At 42.6% G+C, this 21674-nt stretch overlaps 1 protein-coding gene across 2 annotated transcripts in view; it reads right to left on the bottom strand.

Annotated features, from left to right (window-relative positions):
* ADAMTS19 (ADAM metallopeptidase with thrombospondin type 1 motif 19) overlaps positions 1-21674 on the bottom strand; it is a 126960-nt gene that overhangs the window by 38480 nt on the left and 66806 nt on the right. For both annotated transcript variants that reach the window (XM_053407709.1, XM_053407710.1), the window contains exons 9-14: positions 15908-16048; positions 14023-14173; positions 12085-12186; positions 9170-9300; positions 6271-6443; positions 1119-1246 (exon numbers count right to left, since the gene is read on the bottom strand). In XM_053407709.1, coding sequence (XP_053263684.1) covers positions 1119-1246; positions 6271-6443; positions 9170-9300; positions 12085-12186; positions 14023-14173; positions 15908-16048 — 826 coding nt within the window. The remainder of the gene's footprint in view (positions 1-1118; positions 1247-6270; positions 6444-9169; positions 9301-12084; positions 12187-14022; positions 14174-15907; positions 16049-21674) is intronic.

The following is a 21674-nucleotide window of genomic DNA, read 5'->3' as shown; positions in this document are numbered from 1 at the left end:
AAGTGGGCATAGAAGGGAAAGGACCTAGACAGTTAAGTCCAGTCAAAGGCAACTATGGGGTTGTGGCACCCATCTTGCTTCAAGCTGAGGGAGCCAGAGTTTGTCCGCAGACAGCTTTCTGGGTCATGTGGCCAGCATTGACTAAACCACTTCTGGCACAACAGGAAACCAGAGCGCATGGAAATGCCATTTACCTTCCTGCCGCAGCAGTACCTATTTAGCAACCTATAAGACTTTCAGAGGTCTTTTACTTTACCGAAGAATAAAAGCTCAGCAGAGATAGTCCTTCATCATGCTGTTGAGGTGGTTGAAAGAGAAGTGGGCATAACAGGATGCTTCTTCTCCCGTCAAGGTATGCAGATGAGGAACAAGTCCCCCATCACAAGGAGGGACTATAAATACTGATCAGTAGCACCTTAAAGACCAACTGATCAGTAGCACCTTAAAGACCAACTAAGTTAGTTCTTGGTATGAGCTTTCGTGTGCGTGCACACTTCTTCAGATGCACACGAAAGCTCATACCAAGAACTAACTTAGTTGGTCTTTAAGGTGCTACTGGAAAGAAAAGAAAAAATTTGTTTTCACTATGGCAGACCAACACGGCTACCTTTCTGTAACTGGAACTATGGAAGGCACCACATTGAGCCGCATGAAATGGAAGTCCATCAACCTCACCAAGAAACTTGCACAGGTACAGACTGATATCTTCTTTCTTACTAAATGCAAGAACCTGGACATTATACCCAAGGGTCTTAGAATTAAGAACCCTCTACAATCCACGTATCCCACTGAATATGCAAGAAAACTATGCAAGTATCTGAAGAAGTGTGCATGCACACGAAAGCTCATACCAAGAACTAACTTAGTTGGTCTTTAAGGTGCTACTGGAAAGAAAAAAATTTTTTTGTTATAAATACTGATGTTAGCTTTAGTTTTAGGAAGATGCAGAACCCATAGAGACCAGAAAGAATGCATATGGCAAGTACTAAATTGCCCCCACCACCCCCATCCCACAAAGGCAGACTAAAGTTTAAAAGCAGGATTCAGGGATCCAAATATTCAAGAAACACTGCACAATAAATAAGATATTAAAACTTGGCTTCTGAACGCTGATTTACCTGACATCTGCCATTCGCACATACATCCATTTCCTGATGACCGCATGGAGTTCCGTCCATCACTTTCTCCGTTATTAGTATAGGCTGGTCTTTTCCATTTGGAGAGCAAAATAATGCACAAGGTTTTTCTGTTTGAGTAAGCGGAAACCAGGTAAGCATGATAAACCTCATTTCGTAGATACAAAATTCTGCTGGTACTCGTTGCAGTACCAAGCTACATTTCTGCTATATTCCAGATGGGAATTATGGACACCTCTTCAGATGTTTTACATCAGAGTTAGGTCAACATGCAAGGAAGGCAGCAGCGGGAAGAAAGAATGCAAACTCCAACCCAACCATGATCACCATACTGGTCACCTCCACAAGTTTGAAGGCAAATATTGGAGTCTCCTGTACTTGTAGTTGTTCTCTATGGGTTTTAAAGGTAAAGGGACCCCTGACCATTAGGTCCAGTCGTGGCCGACTCTGGGGTTGCGGCGCTCATCTCGCTTTATTGGCCAAGGGAGCCGGCATACAGCTTGCAGGTCATGTGGCCAGCATGACTAAGCCGCTTCTGGCGAACCAGAGCAGCGCACGAAAACGCCATTTACCTTCCCGCCGGAGCGGTACCTATTTATCTACTTGCACTGTAACGTACTTTCAAACTGCTAGGTGGGCAGGAGGAGGGACCAAGCAACGGGAGCTCACCCCGCCGCGGGGATTCGAACCGCCGACCTTCTGATTGGCAAGTCCTAGGCTCTGTGGTTTAACCCACAGTGCCACCCGCGTCCCTTCTATGGGTTTTAGAACCCTGGAAAAACAGTACTTTGATCTCCAAGACATGGGCAGCAATGGAAAAGGACAGTTGGCATCCCACCTGAAGGATAGTTTTCAATTCTCCATTGAAAGGGCTTTCCCTATTGGCTTTCCCCAATGGCTGAAGGTGGACAGCAACCTGGGCAAGGCAGAACTGGGTGGGCTTAGTGCTGTATGACTGAGCTTTCCCTGTCCTCCTCATCTGATGGAGGTTCAGCGCTGGCATTTCTTTGAAAGATGCCCCTTCATCGAAGCAATCCAGAGAAGAAAGGGGAGACCAGGGGTTAGAGAGAACAGAGGAGGTGAAGGATCAGAGTGAATCAGGGGAAGATGCCTAGAAGCCAGAGCAGGGTTTCCCAAACTTAAGTCTCCAGCTGTTTTTGGACTACAACTCCCATCAACCCTAGCTAGCAGGACCAGGGATCAGGAAAATGTAGTTCAAAAGCAGCTGGAGACCCAGGAACACTGGGCCTGAAGAAAGGCACAGGTAAAAGAAGAAGTGTATGAAAGAAGATAGGGGAAAAACGTTTTCAAATAGGCCTGAAGAGAAGTAACAGCAGGAGCAAAAGGAAGCAAGCTAGCTGCTTATAACGGAGGCAGGAGCAGAACTGAATCGTGGCCATGCCTACTTCCCAAAGGGTTGTTTCCTGTCTTCCGCTAGTGGGAGGAGCCATCAACCCAGCCCACCAACCTTTCACTGGGAATGGGGAAATGGCAATGGAAGGGGCAGAGCTACATCCTCTTCTCTATTGCGTGTTTACTTAACGCTGATGCAGAGCACCTGAAGAGGGTTCGAGACATGCAGTATTAAAACGAATAAGAGCTACACAAGATCGCAAAGTCCCTCTCATTTTAGTAGGTTAAGCACAAAATAAGCTCTCCTTCCAAGCAGACTTACTAATGAAGGGCATACACTAAAACCTTCCTTGGTCTCCTGCAAAGAGAATGGATGGGTTGAGACATAAAAAGAGAGTAAATTTCAGTGAGGGACGCTTCCCAAATGAAAACAAATCAAGGGTACCCTCTGCCGGAGATGCACAAATGTTGGCTTGGCTTCCAAGCCAGATATTATTTACGGTGGCTGAGGATACCTCAACAGTGTTCTCTGGAATTTGGGGAAAGGCAAGCATGCTCTCCAATAGCCTGCAGAAGGTAATAAAAGTTTATTTTGAGCAGCTGATGTATCTTCTTCTCTCCAAACCTCAGCACAAATTAGAGAAGACCCTCTCAGTCCCTCAGTGCTCTTTCATGAGCAGAGATTTGGGAGGAAAGGTCAGCTCTTTAATTTGTGCTGCAGTTTGCTGACGTTAAGAAGCACTCGTCTCTCCTTGCTGCTCAATAGAGAATTGAACCATTATTTTTTTTTTTTACCGTCTGCAAACTGCAGAACAAGTGACAGCTCTGCAGAAGTGATTTGAGGGCTGCCGGAAGCCCTGCTCAGTGGGGACATGTCCCTGGCATGTGTTTAAAGCTTATTCGATTCACCTTAAATACAAAAGGATTAAAAGTTATTTTCTTGACCTCGTAACTAAAACTCTCTTTCCTAAACAACTACATTTGATACTCTGTCTGAATAATATTCGCCTCAAATAAAAAGAAGAAATCAGTTTCATCCACACATCCCTTTGGCCCTTCATTAAAGGGACAAAAGTGGTTGTTACTGTAATCCAGTGATCTTTTCTTCTCCAGGTGTGGGAACTCTGTCGGGGCATTTGTGTAGAATTGGCACACCCAAAAGAACCGAGTGATGAGAGCCTAACCCATCTTTTGAAAATGCAGGAGGTATAAGTGAATGGCATTTATGCACAATCAGACATGTATCAATAGGACACTATTTTCTGTTAAATCTCATAATAATTAATGGAATTTGCACAGCATAATCCATTGACCAAAAAAAGACTATATCAAAGCATAAATGCTGTCCTTCTGACTATTTGAGGCATTTGGGGTTCAAATCCTGCACTTTCTACAGGAGCAATGTTTTTTTGTTTGCAGAGTCATACGCCACTGACATTCACGTGAACTGTGTGAATTTCTGTTTCAAATCTTATCAGCCTCTTATCACTTGTTTCAGGTTATGATAGGACACTGTCCTAAACATTAAACACGGGGGGGGGGGGAATTGAGCCTCATCAAATATAAAGAAGTTAGATAAAATCTGTAGGTGAAATCCACATTTCATTTAATTAACGGTTGGTTAATTCATAACATTGTGACATATCCTCAAATACTAGCATAGCTTAATATCACGAGTGTTATTCATCTTCAGGCTTTACATTAACAGAACAAAAACAGCTATTTTCTTCGTAGAAAAGGAATATGGTAATTTGAAGCCAATGCATCTGTAGAGTAGATAATGTTCACATTCCAAACAGGGTAGTATGTAAAATATTTCTATTTTTTTAGACCATCAAGATAGGACCATTGGTTCATCAAACGCAGAATTGTCTATAACAGGGCTCAGGAACCATCTGGCTGATGGGCCAGATCCTGATTTTCCTCACCTCCTACAGGCCACAGTGATAGATGGGCCTGTCAATCCCCAGACTCCACTATGATGCCAGTTAACTGAACCTCAAAAGGAAAGAATGGGATGAACACATTAAGGATGCTCCTATTTATTCCTTTATTCTTTCGTGTCCCAGCTTGAATTTAGCTTGTAGATGCAAATGAACATTTTTTCCTTTGGAGTCTGTGTTGAGTTCAAGCCTTCCCCAACCTGATGCTCTCAATACAATTTGGACTATAGTTCCCCCTCCTGCCAGCTGCAGCCGATGGGACTTGTAGTCCAAAACTTACAGAAGGCACAAAGTTGGGGAATGCTACAATATACGAAGGATTTAGGTTTGGCAATAAAAGGTTAAATGTAGGTTTTTACACAGAAAAGAGGACACAGCAAGACAGCAAGGCAAACTTGGGTGCCTAGGTTTTTAAAAGCAGTAAAGCAATGAGCGCACGCAAGCCTCCTAAATTTAAAAAGGCAAGCCAGGAACCAGACAGCCTCCACACACACAAACACCCCCGACTCCAAACCTCGCGGCTGAGCTCTTCCCTGAGATGACTCCTGACTCGAAGAAAATGTGTGTACAATGGTGGGGATCACTGGCGCGGCTGCGTTTGAGCAGCAAGCCACACCCCCGTCGAGCTTCCCTATTGGGTGCCCAACTGGGGAGGGGCGTGGCGCCAGCCCTGGAGTTGAAGCATGACGCGGGAATCATCTCCCGATCACAACCCCTCCCCTCCTGGGAGGAGGAAAGGCTAAGGCACAAAGTTGGGGAATGCTACAATATATGAAGGATTTAGGTTTGGCAATCCGTATGCTGGATTTTAAAGAACATATTCCATGGCCAACTAAGATATACATTAGTTGTGGTTGCTTGCCAAAATACAGTGCAAGGTATGTAAAACATTTGAATGCTAAAAGCCATGCTTCCTTCTTCTCCTTTGAAAAAATCCACAGTCTTTCTTCTTATTTCTGTTGTGTACCCGGCCTGACAAGTATGAAGCTGGATTACACAGAGATAGACTCACGGTAGTATTATGTAAACTGAAATTATTACATTAAAAAAAGAAGAAGAAGACTTTAGTCGTCAGGTTGTTTTTTTGCTTACATTTACAGAGCAAAATATCCTCTTGAATTATATATATGGAAGCTTACAAAAGAACAATATGAGTGGACTCCCTGTGCCCTTACCACAGCAAAAAGACTGATACTGATGAATTGGGAAAATAAAAATGCAGCTCCCTTCTACAATTGGATTGAAGACTTATTCAAACTTGCAATGTATGAACATCTTGCATATAAACGCAGACTTGCCATGGGCAAATTCAATGATATTTGGAATCCATTCTTACAAATACTGTAATAGATTAAGATCTGGTGAAGTACAATAGCAACCTTCAGGTAGGTAGCCGTGTTGGTGTGATGCAGTAAATAAATAATAATATAATAACAACAACAACAATAATAATATTTTTTAAAAAAAAATCTGAAGAAGTGTGCATGCACACGAAAGCTTATACCAGAACAAACTTAATTTGTCTATAAGGTGCCACTGGATAATTTTTTATATTTTTATTTTATTAGCAACCTTGTAAAATATACAGTTCTGGGTTTTCCCCCCTCCCCCCTTTATTTTCCTTTCCACATGGGTTCTGCCTCTCTTTTTCTTTCTCTCTCTTTTATTTATGTCTCACCATGTTCAGTGCACATTATGTACTTTTTGAACTTTCAGTAAAGATGTTTATTTATTTATTTTTAAAAAGGTTGTCGGTTTTTTGCTAATGTGTGAATCACTTGCAGTAGCATAACATGTATCAGCACAATGCTAGCAGCAGAAATGTGAGATAGGCTTACCTTCGTCAATAACAGCCTGCCACTGGTGGATATGTTTCTGATATGATGCCCTTACACTGAAGACCTGACATTGCCAGTCCCTGAACGCAGGCACTCCAGGGGGACAAGAGGGATTCTCACATATTTTGTACTGTATTCTGGAACCGTGGCATTCCCCCGCTTCATGAGCTGGACTAGGAAAGACAAAACCAAAATAGTAAACTTGTTTGCAGGGGATATTTTGAGGACCTTATACAGAAGGAACAGATTGCTTTAAGGTACTCAAGGCAAAAGGGAAATCTAGACCAGGGGTCAGCAAACTTTTTCAGCAGGGGGCTGGTCCACTGTCCCTCAGACCTTGTGGGGGCCGGACTACATTTTGGGGGAATAATGAACAAATTCCTATGCCCCACAAATAACCCAGAGATGCATTTTAAATAAAAGCGCACATTCTATTCATGTAAAAACACCAGGCAGGCCCCACAAATAACCCAGATATGCCTTTTAAATAAAAGGGCACGTTCTACTCAGGTAAAAACATGCTGTTTCCGTGGGCCAGATTTAGAAAGCGACTGGGCCAGATCCAGCCCCCGTGCCTTAGTTTGCCTACCCATGATCTAGACCAGACTTTCTCAACCTGTGGGCCCCCAGATGTTGTGGAACTACAACTCCCATCTCCCCTAGCTAGCAAGGCCAGAGCTCAGGGATGATGGGAGTTGTAGTCCAACAACATTTGGGGACCCACAGGTTGAGAACTGCTGATCTAGATGGTAACTAATGGCAGGCTCAAATGGCAACTGTCTTGAGGTCATCTTCTGCAGGAACATTATTGCCCCAAACTAGAGGTGAGTGAAACCATTCAGAATAGGCAAGCCTTCCTCCTTCCATCACAGATTATAAGAGAGAGAAGTGTTGCATTTGGAGTCCCTGCACATGCAGTAAAAGGACTCGTGTGCAGAGAAGGGTAACCAAGATGATCAAAGGTCTGGAAACCAAGCCTTATGATGAAAGGTTGAAGGAGCTGGGTATGTTTAGCTTGGAAAAAAGGAGACTGAGAGGAGATATGATAGCCATCTTCAAATATCTCAAATATCACAAGCGAATAAGCTTGTTTTCTCCTGCTTTGGATGGTAGGACTCAAACCAGTGGCTTCAAGTTACAAGAAAGGAGATTCCGACTAAACATCAGGAAGAACTTTCACTTGATCTTAGCCAAAAGGCCGAGAAGCGACTGCAAGAGTTATTCGGCAGTGGAATGGTCTCCCTTGGGAGGTTGTGGACTCTCCTTCCTTGGAGCTTAATAACAGAGGTTTGATGGCCATCTGTCATGAATGCTTTAGCTGAGATTCCTGCATTGCAGGGGGTTGGACTAGATGACTCTTGGGATCCCTTCCAACACTACAACTCTATGATTCTATGAGAGTTTTCATAGATCATGGGGGCGTAATTCAATATTATGTTCTTCTGATCATTCTGTCCGCACAAACTTTTCTGCTTACCAGATGGCTCCCAGTACGTTTCCGAGCACAATTCAAAATGTTGGTGCTGACCTTTAAAGCCCTAAATGGCCTCAGCCCAGCATACCTGAAGGAGCGCCTCCACCCCCTTCATTCAGCCTGGACACTGAGGACCAGCTCCGAGGGCCTTCTGGCGGCTCCCTCACTGCGAGAAGTGAAGCTACAGGGAACAAGGCGAGGGCCTTCTCGGTAGTGGTGCCCGCCCTGTGGAACGCCCTCCCATCAGATGTCAAGGAAATAAACAACTATCTGACTTTTAGAAGACATCTGAAGGCAGCCCCGTTTAGGGAAGTTTTTCATGTTTGATGTTTTATCACATTATTATTATTATTATTATTATTATTATTATTATTATTACAGTGGTACCTCGGGTTAAGAACTTAATTCATTCCGGAGGTCCGTTCTTAACCTGAAACTGTTCTTAACCTGAGACACCACTTTAGCTAATGGGGCCTCCCGCTGCCGCTGCGCAATTTCTGTTCTCATCCTGAAGCAAAGTTCTTAACCTGAGGAACTATTTCTGGGTTAGCAGAGTCTGTAACCTGAAGCGTCTGTAACCTGAAGCATCTGTAACCTGAAGCGTCTGTAACCCGAGGTACCACTGTATTATTATTATTCTGTTGGGAGCCAGCCAGAGTGACTGAGGAAACCCAGCCAGATGGGCGGGGTATAAATAATAATAATAATAATAATAATAATAATAATAATAATAATTAACCCCAGCTCTCCTCCCTCTGTGCAATGTTCTGGGGGTTCTTCTGACCCTCCAGAGCAGATTTGGGGGAGCTGCAGTGGTTGGAGGGGGAAGCCCTGTTGCATGAATGGGATGCCCTACCCTGGCTTCCTCTTGGGTTGGTTGAATCTGGGCCACGGTTTCCACAGTGCATAGCCGGATTATGGCTAATGTGTATACAAGCTCCGTGGTTACAGGCCTCTTATTTATACTCTGTTGTGAACAAGACACGGAATTACAATTGGAGAATCGAGGAGATAGGGCAGGATTTGGTTTCATTCATTAACCACATTAATTAGTTCAGCCTGATTTGTGTTGGAGTCTGGGGAGGGACAAGGTGTCCCCCACCTCAATGTCCCCTGGGTGCAGCCCCTCAACACCCAACATTCATGCATTTAGCATGGATGTAAAAAGAAGACTTCTAAGCACATTCTGCTGAACACACTTAGAAGACTTGTCATTGTAAATCCTGTGTTATGGTTTTTAATTGCTTATTGTATCCTACCTAACCTGGGATGGCTTGTGATGAAGAAGAGGCTAGAAAGAGTTTTGGCAAATAAAGAAGACTTGCCAATATGTAGTGCATCTGTGCGCAACCAGGTTGGTACAGCTATATTAGTAAATAATATTGCAAGGACAAAAAAAAAAAAGCTGCAGCTGTTGTTATCTACCCTGAGCATCTACGCTGTCGGCTGCTGACTCCAGTGTTGCAGGTTCTGCTGCAAGTGGTCCATGCGCTCCATTCACCCTCCATGCGTCCAGCGAATGATGTCCTACTGGTACATTCTCCAGCCTTGCACCACTATTTAAAAAGTCAATTTTCAGATTAATGTATGTATGTATGTATGTATGTATGTATGTATGTATGTATGTATAGGGGACACATGAGCAATAATTCGTTGCAATAATTCTGTTCAAACCATATGCCACATCGAAAGGGTAACCATTTTAGCTCTGATCCAGCACCTGTCGGTATATACATGCAAACAGCTCTCTGTATTCTCAGCTCACTACTTAGAAGGAAAACCAGAACCAAAAAGGAAATTGTCAGGTCCCACAACTGCTTCTCTGCCCATTTTGATGGGAGTGCAAGGCTAACATTGGAATACATAATGCACATCTCATTCCCCTTCTCCCTCAAACCTACTATTTGGATGAATCCTGTAACATTTCATGCCTATTGACAAAGCTATCATATTCCTAAAGTCTGGGCATTCGGTACTCAAAGGGACTTTCACATTTTCTTTTTGGAAGTCTCGTTTTTCCCCCATTGGTGTAGAATGACTGTGCTTCCTGTTAATCAAGTAGTAATAGGACAATCGGAGTTGGGGGAGAAATTTCTACAGTTCACATTTTACTACAAACCAACTGAGTTTGCATTTCCCAAACCAATATGCAAACCAAAATACAGCTGTTTTTCAAATCCACACTGAATTTGTGTTAAAATTTATATTAAAGTTCTCCCCCAAAAAATATATGCATACAAAAGGTTCATAGTAGTGGGAAAGTCAACACAGAAATGTGTATGTTTGTGAAAATAATGTACAAAAATATTTTCCAGAAGCACAATCTAAATGAAGAAATGAAGCATTTTAGAAGGAGTTACATACTATGTAGGTAAGGCTTAGCCTAACTTGACCTGGTTATCTTAGAATTTGAGGTCTATGTAATGCATTGTGGGGACATCATGGCTGCAAAATATATACCGTATTTTTCGCTCTATAAGACGCATCAGACCCTAAAACGCACCTAGTTTTTGGAGGAGGAAAACAAGAAAAAAATATTCTGAATCCCAGAAGATAGAACAGCAAGAGGGAGAGCTGCGCAGTGATCCCTCTTGCTGTTCTGGCTTCTGGGATAGCCGCGCGAAGCCTCTTCAGGGCAGCAAGATGAAGGCTTCCCCTGCCCTGAAGAAGCTTCGCACGGCTAAGCCAGAAGCCAGAACAGCAAGAGGGATCACTGTGCAGCTCTCCCTCTCGCTGTTCTGGCTCCTGGGATAGCTGCGCAGCCTGCATTCGCTCCATAAGACGTATACACATTTCCCCTTACTTTTTAGGAGGGAAAAAGTACGTCTTATAGAGCAAAAAATACGGTGTATATGGGAATGCCGTAACACATGTAAACAGCTTGACTTGTGACTTGGACCCATCGCATGACAGGAACACACCTTCCCGTTGGCTCTGGTGCTGCCAGGAAGGCTTCCTCTGCCATTGGGCCCTGTCAACTTGCCTAGCTACCTAATAGCAGCCATTTTAAGCCTCTGCGAGGAAACTGAGTTTGGGCAGAAACCAAGCATATTGCCCAGGAGTGGGGGTTACACTGACCCAAGTATGTATACTTAGCAATCGTAGTCACTCCAGCTTGGACAAGCACAGAGACAAAGCAGACACCTTACTTGCACTTGCTTCAATTTAAATCTATGTGCCTGCCTGACCTTTCGTTCCCACCGAAAATATATATGGATTTTCTTCACTTTATGACTGCACATAGTCAAAAGCATGCACAGCTTGTGCAAGACTCATGAATATTTCCCATTAAAGAGTTATTTTTATGCTACTGTTATAATAAACCAGGACAATAATTCCGGACGAATAATACGGTGCTTTGGGAATTCTTAATAGGCACTTGAGATGCATTTGGTAACATAAGTTTTTAAACATCTTTGTATTAAAAAGACATACAAGTGCAAAATCCATCAGACAGATATGTTACGAGGATTTATAATATTCTGGGGTGAGGCTTTGGGAGTAGAAGCAACTTGACTGATTACAGTAATCCAGAAATAAGGGAGCCGGTTTGTCAGATAAATGTGACCAACAACTTTCCCATTGATTTTAATAGTTTTGGATTTCGCACAATACTATTTATTTCATTCAGTTGCATTTTCCTTCTGAAAAAGGGATCTCAGTTTCAAGTACTGGATGTGCTTCATAATGGAATGAGAAAATGAGGTGCCAGTTTTTATCCTGCAGCGTGACCATAAGGAAGTATTTTTATTCTATTATAAAATATAGTTGTATGAAATTGCCATGCATAATATACACGCAGAAGCACTTGAAATTGGGTCAGGAATACAGAAAGAGTAATACATTGCATGCACAGGGGGAAAAAGACAACCTATTTCTTACAGCCTAATAAATGTGTGATCCTGAAGTTCTCATCTTATGCATTTCATCATGGGCCAAAGAATTACTGGGAAAGATACTAGAGTCCCATTGTATTTCAGTAATGGCTTCAATATTTAAATCAATCAATTTGTTAGAGAAAATGAAACTTAAAAACTTTTTAATCAACCAAAGGTCGACCCAATTAACTGGGCTTCAGATTATTTCAAACCTGCCGTTGGTAAGTACTATTTAAACAGTCACTATCTATACAGAAACGAAATTCTCTTCAAAGATGATGCCCACTCTGCCATATGCACACGCCATTTAAAAGCAAAGAAAGCATGCTTTTTTTTTTTTGCTTCAAAATCCAATTGGCGGGTTTTACACTCCAGAATTAAGGTCAATAAAAAACCTGCAAAACAACCAACCAAACAGCCGATACACAAATGTGACTTCCTTAGAGTAAGGTTGCAAAGTACCTTTCCAGTGTCACAATCTGTTCCATCCATTGGTGGGTCCAGCTTAGTTTTGCATTCCTTCTCCCCTTCCACCTTGCACCATAATCCAGTGCAAATAACATGCTGGGGAGGAAAACAGACAGTAAAAATGTAAAAGTTAGTATTTAAGTCCCGTTCCGTGCCCAATAAGCACAGGATGCCATTGCCCGGTGGTGCTGTGGCCCATAGATTACAGCAAAATACTAGGCAAGGTTTTGCCCAGTATCCTCTCCGTGTGATGGGCTCATGGGGAAAAGCTTTTCCGTGAGCCCTTGCTGAAGAGGGGTAAAGGTAAAGGGACCCCAGAGAGTTAAGTCCAGTCGTGACTGACTCTGGGGTTGTGGTGCTCATCTTGCTTTACTGGCCGAGGGAGCCAGCGTACAGCTTCTGGGTGATGTGGCCAGCATGACTAAGCTGCTTCTGGCGAACCAGAGCAGCGCATGGAAACGCCGTTTACCTTCCCGCCGGAGCGGTACCTATTTATCTACTTGCACTTTGATATGGTTTTGAACTGCTAGGTTGGCAGGAGCAGGGACTGAGCAACGGGAGCTCACCCTGTCACAGGGATCCAAACCGCCAACCTTCTGAACGGCAAGCCCTAGGCTCTGTGGTTTAACCCACAACGCCACCCGCGTCGTCGTCTCTTCTTCTTCTTCTTCTTCTTCTTCTTCTTCTTCTTCTTCTTCTTCTTCTTCCTGGAATTTATATACTGCCCTATACCCAGGGGTCCCAGGGCAGTTCACAGAATAATGAATATAATGAGTCTGCCTGGGCAAAAGTGCTTTATCTATTTCACGAGAAAGTGGCTGCTTTTAAAGGCAATAAACAGAATGTGATCGAACTCTGCCAAGATTGGATATAAATAAAAACTATGCTTTGGTCACAGAATAAAATCTGTTTCCAGTGCACTCAAGTCAAGGGTGCTGTAGATCACAATTCAAAACGAGGAAGGAATTCCCAACTAGCTCATGTAAATTTTAAAAATGCATTGTTTCTCTATCCATCTTCTGCCATCCTAATCCCACTCATGCCAAGGATTCAGGCATGGTCATGGTAATTAGCTAGCATTCTGGCTCCTGGAAATACAAGTTTAGGCTTAAGAGCTAGAGATGGATGAGGTCCTCATGGATCACATTTAATTGGCTTGAACATGAGCCAAGCTTGTTGTTTAGTCGTGTTCGACTCTTCGTGACCCCATGGACCAAATCAGGAAATAGGTTGGCCTCATTCACTCTCCCTGACAAAAATCAACTGAAATCTATTTCTTCACTGATTTCAAACTTTGAGGTAGCTGCAGCCCGGAGAATGGCTGAAGGGCAAACTTTTGTGTGGGTTACCATTTGCCCCCCCCCCAGATGTTTTTGGGGCCGGCCAGCCAGGAATATACTCACTGCTTCTGTATATATTAAGCAATATATGCAGCTAGGTTTATATTCAGAGATAACTGTTAGAGATAATTGCTCTTTCTGTGTATTTTGATCCTTCTAGCTTTATCCTTCTTGCCTGAAGTTGCCTGTAAAATCAGCTGTGATATTGGATAAAACTCTTAATATATTTCCTCTACAATCTGACTCTGGGTCTTATCCAAAAACCAGGAATTTTTCTCCTCAGTGACAGAAATTCTAGCTCAGTTACAGCAGCCTTGTTTTTCTAAAAACAGCAGAACTGGGAAGGGGGCAAAGCAAAGTGTCAAATCTGCTTCACCTCAGGAATACACAGCAATCTTCTTGTCACAAAACACCTGACCTTTATATACTGAAAAATTCAAGGCAGGATGGGAACAATTTTAGGTAGCTTTGGGTAGCTAGTAAGAGTAAACATTTTGGAACCGCTCTATATTTCTCGTTGTTATGGAACACAAAAAGCCAAAGAATGGATGTACTAGCTAGTGGATAAATTAAAATGTGTCATCACTGTTACCTGCATTTCTTGGCAAAAAGAGGCCGTTGGTCCAAAGAGAATTTGACACTGTTCATCTGCAGTGTATGTCATCCCTGGCAGTTTTGAAGGAATAATCACAGAGTTAAGGCTCTGGGGATTTGTCTGTAGCAAACAGTTACTGGCCTTTGACCTGGCAGTATAAAGAGGTTTAGAAGTTGGTGAATAGTAATAGAGGCTGCTTATTGTACTGACATAAAACATGCACACACTACAAAGAAGGAATTATACATCTTAAAGTGAACGCTTAGAGAACCATTCTGTTTCATTTAGTGAAACGCTAAGGTTTTAAATTAGTGTAAAGGTTGAACTAACAAATTATGACCATGAACTTGCATAATTCACATATTGTTTTGAATTAACCAGTTATTCAATATAAATGGGGGGAGGGAATAAAAATGAAACAAACAAAATCTAATGGAAGAAATTTCCCTTGTAAAGATACATAAATTAAGCCAGGTGAACATCTGCATTTAATTCCTATTTTTTTGCACACAGTCCCTAATCCAACCCAACACATGGGCAGGCCTCATTGTTGGATCCAGACTCCTGCCAGGGAATTCATGAACAGTATTTTCTGGGCCTTCTTTGCTGGATTGGACCATTAGCTTGCTCTCTAATATTCCAAAAATGAACATTGATGAAATTGCTCTGCCCCATTTTGAACAGACGTGTCTTTGAACATAGGGTAAAGGATCCCTGGACGGTTAAGTCCAGTCAAAGGCGACTATGGGTTTGTGGCGCTCATCTTGCTTTCAGGCCAAGGGAGCCGCCATTTGTCCACAAACAGCTTTCTGGGTCATGTGGCCAGCAGGAGACTCAACCGCTTCTGGAGCAATGGGATACTGTGACGGAAGCCAGAGCGCATGGAAATGCCATTTACCTTCCCATCACAGTGGTACCTATTTATCTACTTGCACTGGCATGCTTTCGAACTGCTAGGTTGGCAGGAGCTGGGACAAAGCAACGAGAGCTCACCCTGTCACAGGGATTCGAACCACCAACCTTCTGATTCACAAGCCCAAGAGGCTCAGTGGTTTAGACCACAGCGACACCAGCATCCCATCTTGAATATAAGAACCTTTATTGTAAAATACAAAGAATCACAGAATTGTAGAGTTGGAAGGGACTCCTAGGGTCATTTAGTCCAACGCCCTACAATCTCAACCACATCATACATGACAGGTGTCCATCCAACCTCTGAAAAGTAGGTGGTTGAGCAGTTCCAACTTCTCTCTGTCACCCAATCGCATTTCTCCATCTTCTCCACACAAGGGACCTCCTACTTGCTTATTCTTCCTCTTGCTTTGAACATAGCTGAGTAAACCTTTAAAAATTGATCTGGTGGAACGCTCTGTCACAAGAGACTAGGGCCCTGCAGGACTTGATATCTTTCCGCAGGGCCTGCAAGACAGAGCTGTTCCACCAGGCCTTTGGCCAGGGCACAGCCTGATTCCCTCCTTTGGCAATCCTCACAGAACTCTAGCCCAATGGTTGCCATTAATCTGATTTGAATTAATTTTATAATGAAATGATTTTAGAATGTTTTATCATTTTACTGTTGTTAGCCGCTCTGAGCCTGGCTTCGGCTGGGCAGGGCAGGATATAAATAAAATTTATTTATTTATTTATATTTCTATCCTCTTCCTTCAATTAGCTCTCATGTTCTCTTGCTGGATAATCCAATAATGCTGAAAGCTGAGATACCACACTTTCAAAACTGTTCAACAGTACCTTTTGAACCTGATACAGAAGCTGCGACAGGGTGCTGAAAACTTGGCATGTCTGAAATTTATAGCCATCAAAGAAAATAAATGAATAAATGTAAAAGCTGACATTAAGCAATTCCACTTCTTGAATGAATTACCTGAGAAATCTTTCCAGATCTTCCCTGCTGCACCGGGACCATGAAACATCTCCAAGATTCTGCCCTTTGATCCATTCTCCAGACATGATATGGAGACCATCTGCACAAGATGGGTGGTCATTGTCATGATTTATTCCCATGCTAAAAATGTGAAAGCATTGAAAGTAGAGCTTATTTTAAGAGGGAAATATATAAATAGTTTTTAAACTGCTCACAGAAAGGCAGTAGTTTCCTCCTCCCTTTCAAAATAGACATACCATGTTTTTCACTCTATAAGATGCGCCAGACCACAAGACGCACCTAGTTTTTGGAGGAGGAAAACAAGAAAAAAAAAATTCTGAATCTCAGAAGCCAGAACAGCAAGAGGGATCGCTGCGCAGTGAAAGCAGCAATCCCTCTTGCTGTTCTGGCTTCTGTGATAGCTGCGCAGCCTGCATTCACCCCATAAGACGCACACACATTTCCCCTTACTTTTTAGAAGGGAAAAAGTGAGTCTTATAGAGCAAAAAATACGGTACTTCCCAGTAAGCGATATTCATATGTACATAATATTTCTCTTTAAAAAACGATTTGACCCAATATATTTACCTATAATCCATATTTAATCACACACACACACACACACACACACTGGTGGCAACACGTTGTAGTTGTTCACAGTTATTCAGCAGATTAGAACATCTGGGGTTTTTTTGTTTTTTTATAAGATATTTATTGAAGTTTAACAATTACAGAAAAAAGAAAAACAGACAGTAATAATAATAATAATAATAATAATAATAATAATAAGAATAAGAATAAGAATAAGATTACAATACTTCAAAGATAAAGAAAAATACAACACTAAGGCCAAAAAAAGAAAAAGAAAAGAAAGAAAAAGAAAAAACCCAAAAACAATACAACTAAACAATAACATTTAAAAACATTAACATCCAGTGTTTTCATATCATTATCTTTCATTTACTTATTTCCTTGACTTCCTCACGCCTCCCTTTTTGTATTCTATTTCATAATTGTTCCAGCAAGTCCTTTCCCTTTTTCTCAAATTTTATTCCTTAATTTATCTTAACACAATTTAACCTTAAATTTTACACTTTAACCCATTAAAAATCCATTTTTACGTAATTCTTTGTAACCTTTCTGCTAAGACCATGTAAATCCATTCCAGCATCTTTCTAGCATTCATTAATTTTACAGTGTTTTTTTAAGTATACTTTAAATTTTTTCCAATCTTCTTCCATCGACTCTTCTCCCTAGTCTCGGATTCTGCCAGTCATTTCCGCCATTTCCATGTAGTCCATCAGTTTCATCTGCCATTCTTCCCTGGTGGGTAGATCTTGCGTCTTCCAGTACTTTGCAATAAGTATTCTTGCTGCTGTTGTGGCATACATAAAAAACGTTCTGTCTTTCTTTGGCACCAATTGGCCAACCATGCCCAGGAGAAAGGCCAGCAGATTAGTACATGTGACTCAAAAGTTTGTCCCACCAAGTTTAATGAAGGTAAAGATAAAGGTAAAGGTACCCCTGCCCGTACGGGCCAGTCTTGCCAGACTCTAGGGTTGTGCGCTCATCTCACTCTATAGGCCGGGAGCCAGCGCTGTCCGCAGACACTTCCGGGTCACGTGGCCAGCGTGACAAGCTGCATCTGGCGAGCCAGCGCAGCACACGGAACGCTGTTTACCTTCCCGCTGGTAAGCGGTCCCTATTGCACCCGGAGGTGCTTTCAAACTGCTAGGTTGGCAGGCCCTGGGACCGAACGACGAGAGCGCACCCCACCGCGGGGATTCGAACCGCCGACCATGCGATCAGCAAGTCCTAGGCGCTGAGGTTTTACCCACAGCGCCACCCGCGTCCCAAGTTTAATGAAACTTGCTGCTAAAGACTGAAATCCTCATAGGAAGCTCACTAAATTGAACAGGACTGCTAATATTGCTCCCTGCCTTGCAAGCCTTTCCCCACCTGACTGACTCCAGCTACAAAAACTGAGGCTGCTGAAGAGGGCCAAGAGCATCTTGGCTGTGTCTTAGTGCAAACCAAGGTCATCTAGCCTGAGGTTCCACAACCACCGCCCTCCATGAACCAGCATTGGCAGCAGCAGCACCAGATATATGTTCTATGTTTACAATACAGTGGTACCTCAGGTTACATACGCTTCAGGTTACATACGCTTCAGGTTACAGACTCTGTTAACCCAGAAATAGTGCTTCAGGTTAAGCTTCAGGATGAGAACAGAATTTGTGGTCCGGCAGTGCGGCGGCAGCAGGAGGCCCCATTAGCTAAAGTGGTGCTTCAGGTTAAGAACAGTTTCAGGTTAAGTACAGACCTCCGGAACGAATTAAGTACTTAACCTGAGGTACCACTGTAATACTTGATTCGCTTGCCAGTTACGCTGTTTTAAATATGCATTTTATATTTGATTTCCTCTAGTAATGTTTTCTTTTGAAATAAGGTATTTATTTCTAACTTGGTTGTGTTAAATCTGCACTCTGTAATGACCTAATTTGTAATGTTTTATTTTGAAATCTTTAAGAAACATTTTAGTTTCTTGTTAATTATGTTGTTTTGAATGTATAATTTATATCTGACTTTCTTTTGCAATGTTTTATTCTGGGTTTGACATTTTAACATAGGTTGTAAACCACTTTCTGATATATATTTTTTAAAAAATGAAAGTGATATAGAAGTGAAATGAATTATTTATTTATTTTATTAAATTTGTATATATCCATAGATCACAACATAAAATGGCAATATAAAAACCACAAAATGCATAATAAAAATGAGAATAACAAAAAACAATAATTCCCTCTCTCAAAACGCATTTAATGCCCAATGACTCTAACAAGCATCTTTTCCACAGGGAAGCATGGACAAAATATATGTTATTTGCTCCCCACCCCCACCCCATCTTATTAAATAAACGACTGTCTACCCATCCCAATATTCACCATTTCAAAGCTTGAAAAGATTCAGAAATACCGCTTCTGAAGGCTGACTCCTTATAACTTTTTGGTGGAGGGAAAAAAGAAGGTGGAGGGAAAGAAGGAAGACTGGATAGACGTGGGGTTGAAAAACCAATAGATTAACAGCACAGCTATAAAGGTAAAGGTAAAGGTACCCCTGCCCGTACGGGCCAGTCTTGACAGACTCTGGGGTTGTGCGCCCATCTCACTTAAGAGGCCAGGGGCCAGCGCTGTCCGGAGACACTTCCGGGTCACGTGGCCAGCGTGACAAAGCTGCATCTGGCGAGCCAGCGCAGCACACGGAACGCCGTTTACCTTCCCGCTGGTAAGCGGTCCCTATTTATCTACTTGCACCCAGGGGTGCTTTCGAACTGCTAGGTTGGCAGGCGCTGGGACCGAGCAACGGGAGCGCACCCCGCCGCGGGGATTCGAACCGCCGACCTTTCGATCAGCAAGCCCTAGGCGCTGAGGCTTTTACCCACAGCGCCACCTGCGTGGCACAGCTAAGGCTGCATATAAGGATTGTACGTTCTGGGTTTCTCAAGTTGCACAAATCAGATAAACTAATTTTAGGGAAGCATCGTAGCTACTAAGACAACAACGTAATGCAAATCCTTCTCTCTCTCTCTCTCTCTCTGCTCCACCTCACACCAACAATTGTAGCTGTCTGGCCCAGATCCAAAGTATGTGAATTCTGCACTTTCCCTCCTGCAGAGCAAAACAGTTTCCATCTGTCAAAGAGCTTTTCTTGCCAGGCATCCTTACGTTAAAACATCCTGAACTGACAGCCCAACTAACACACTCCTGTCAGCCAATAATCCAGCCAAAACTAAAGCTGAACGAAATCTTGCACAACAAATCCAGTATTTCTGTGATGACACAGGCATATTAATGACTGGTTGCATCGAGACTGTAGCCTAAGTTTTGTTTGTTTGTTGTGTGTGTGTTTTTCAAAGTCTGTTTCATTACTCCCAGCAGATACTACAGTATTCTCTATCTCAGGGGTCAGCAAACTTTTTCAGCAGGGGGCCGGTCCCCTGTCCCTCAGACCTTGTGGGGGGCCAGACTATATTTTGGGGGGGAGGGAAATGAATGAATTCCTATGTCCCACAAATAACCCAGAGATGCATTTTAAAATAAAAGGACACATTCTACTCATGTAAAAACACGCTGATTCCCAGACCATCTGCAGGCCGGATTTAGAAGGCGATCGGGCCGGATCTGGCTCCCGGGCCTTAGTTGCCTACCCATGCTCTATCCCTACTGCAGTGGTACCTCAGGTTAAGTACAGTCATACCTCGAGTTAAATATGCTTCGAGTTGAGCGCGTTCGAGTTGCGCTCCTCGGCAACCCGGAAGTAACGGAGCGCGTTACCTCTGGGTTTTGGCGCTTGTGCATACGCAGACGCTCAAAATGACGTCACACGCATGTCCAGAAGCGGCAAAAACCGGCGTGCGTGTACGCAGACGCACCGTCGCTAGTTACGTTTACCTCTAGATGCGAACAGGGTTCCGGAACGGATCCCGTTCATATCTAGAGGTACCACTGTGCTTAATTCATTCTGGAGGTCTGTACTTAACCTGAAACTGTTCTTAACCTGAAGCACCACTTTAGATAATGGGGCCTCCTGCTGCTGCCGTGCCGCCGGAGCCCGATTTCTGTTCTCATCCTGAAGCAAAGTTCTTAACCTGAAGCACTATTTCTGGGTTAGCGGAGTCTGTAACCTGAAGTGTATGTAACCTGAAGCGTATGTAACCTGAGGTACCACTGTAACTTCAATCAAGCCACGCTGCCAGATGACAAGGGGCAAGTTTTCATTTGACAACATCAACCATAATAATAACTGTGTACATTTAAAAAGTCACTATACTTCTTGGATTCAAAATGGAGTAAGGAAGCATTCTGGGGCTCTGAGGGTTTCCTAGGGAGTGATAGTGGAAACAAAAACCATTGCATGGTGGTGCCAAAAAAGGAACTTTAATCCACATTGTAAGCAAGCATTTTTACGAATTGTCGTAAGAGTTCTTCCTGAAAAACTCAAGACAGTGATTCCCACTTGTGTAATAGTAGTACATTTGTGTGTGAATAAATTATGGTATGATATTGATGACAACTGTTGGATTGCTGCTTGCCTTTCCGATACAGTTTGCCCTCACTAAAGTGGAACATCACCAAAGCAAAAATTAAGACCAAAATTTTACACATACAGGCCTGTGAATCAGGTCCATCGAACTCAATGGGGGTTTATTTTGGGCAGACATGCGTAAGAATGATCTGCACTTTCACACAGATTCCAAAACACAGAAACCTTGTCGTGTAGCTATAGAAGACCTATTTACTCCCAAATAATATTGCTTGCAAAAAGTACCAATTAAATTGAACAGAAAGGAAAGCAGAAGCTGAAGAGCCAGAATCTTATTATAAGCAGCAACCTAGTTGTTTAACAGAGAAGACTTAAACTACCCCAAAGTTAAAAACATCTGTTCAAAAGGTCAATGAAAGTGGAAAATACTAGTGAATCCCAGTCGTCTTGTATGTCATTGTGTCATTTGTCAGAATCTAATGTGTGAATATTTGTGGCTGACTAGAGAGGCCTATATGACTCACTAAAAGTTTATGCAGAAACTGTACAAGTAAGGAGTTTGTGGCCCCCATTTACATAATCCAAGAGGTAATTGTCTGTGTTATATGTATTTACAATGTGCTTTCATTCTGGGTTTTTTTATTTCAGAACACTTGATTCTAGATGGGGATTACGATCCCTCGTAGAATCGGGTGTACCAGGTGAGTGTGCTGTTGGGATC

The sequence above is a fragment of the Podarcis raffonei genome, chromosome 11 (assembly GCF_027172205.1).
Source record: "Podarcis raffonei isolate rPodRaf1 chromosome 11, rPodRaf1.pri, whole genome shotgun sequence".
Lineage (NCBI taxonomy): Eukaryota > Metazoa > Chordata > Lepidosauria > Squamata > Lacertidae > Podarcis > Podarcis raffonei.
Note: the sequence above shows the minus strand (reverse complement) of the source record. Positions and strands in the feature narration are given on the sequence as shown.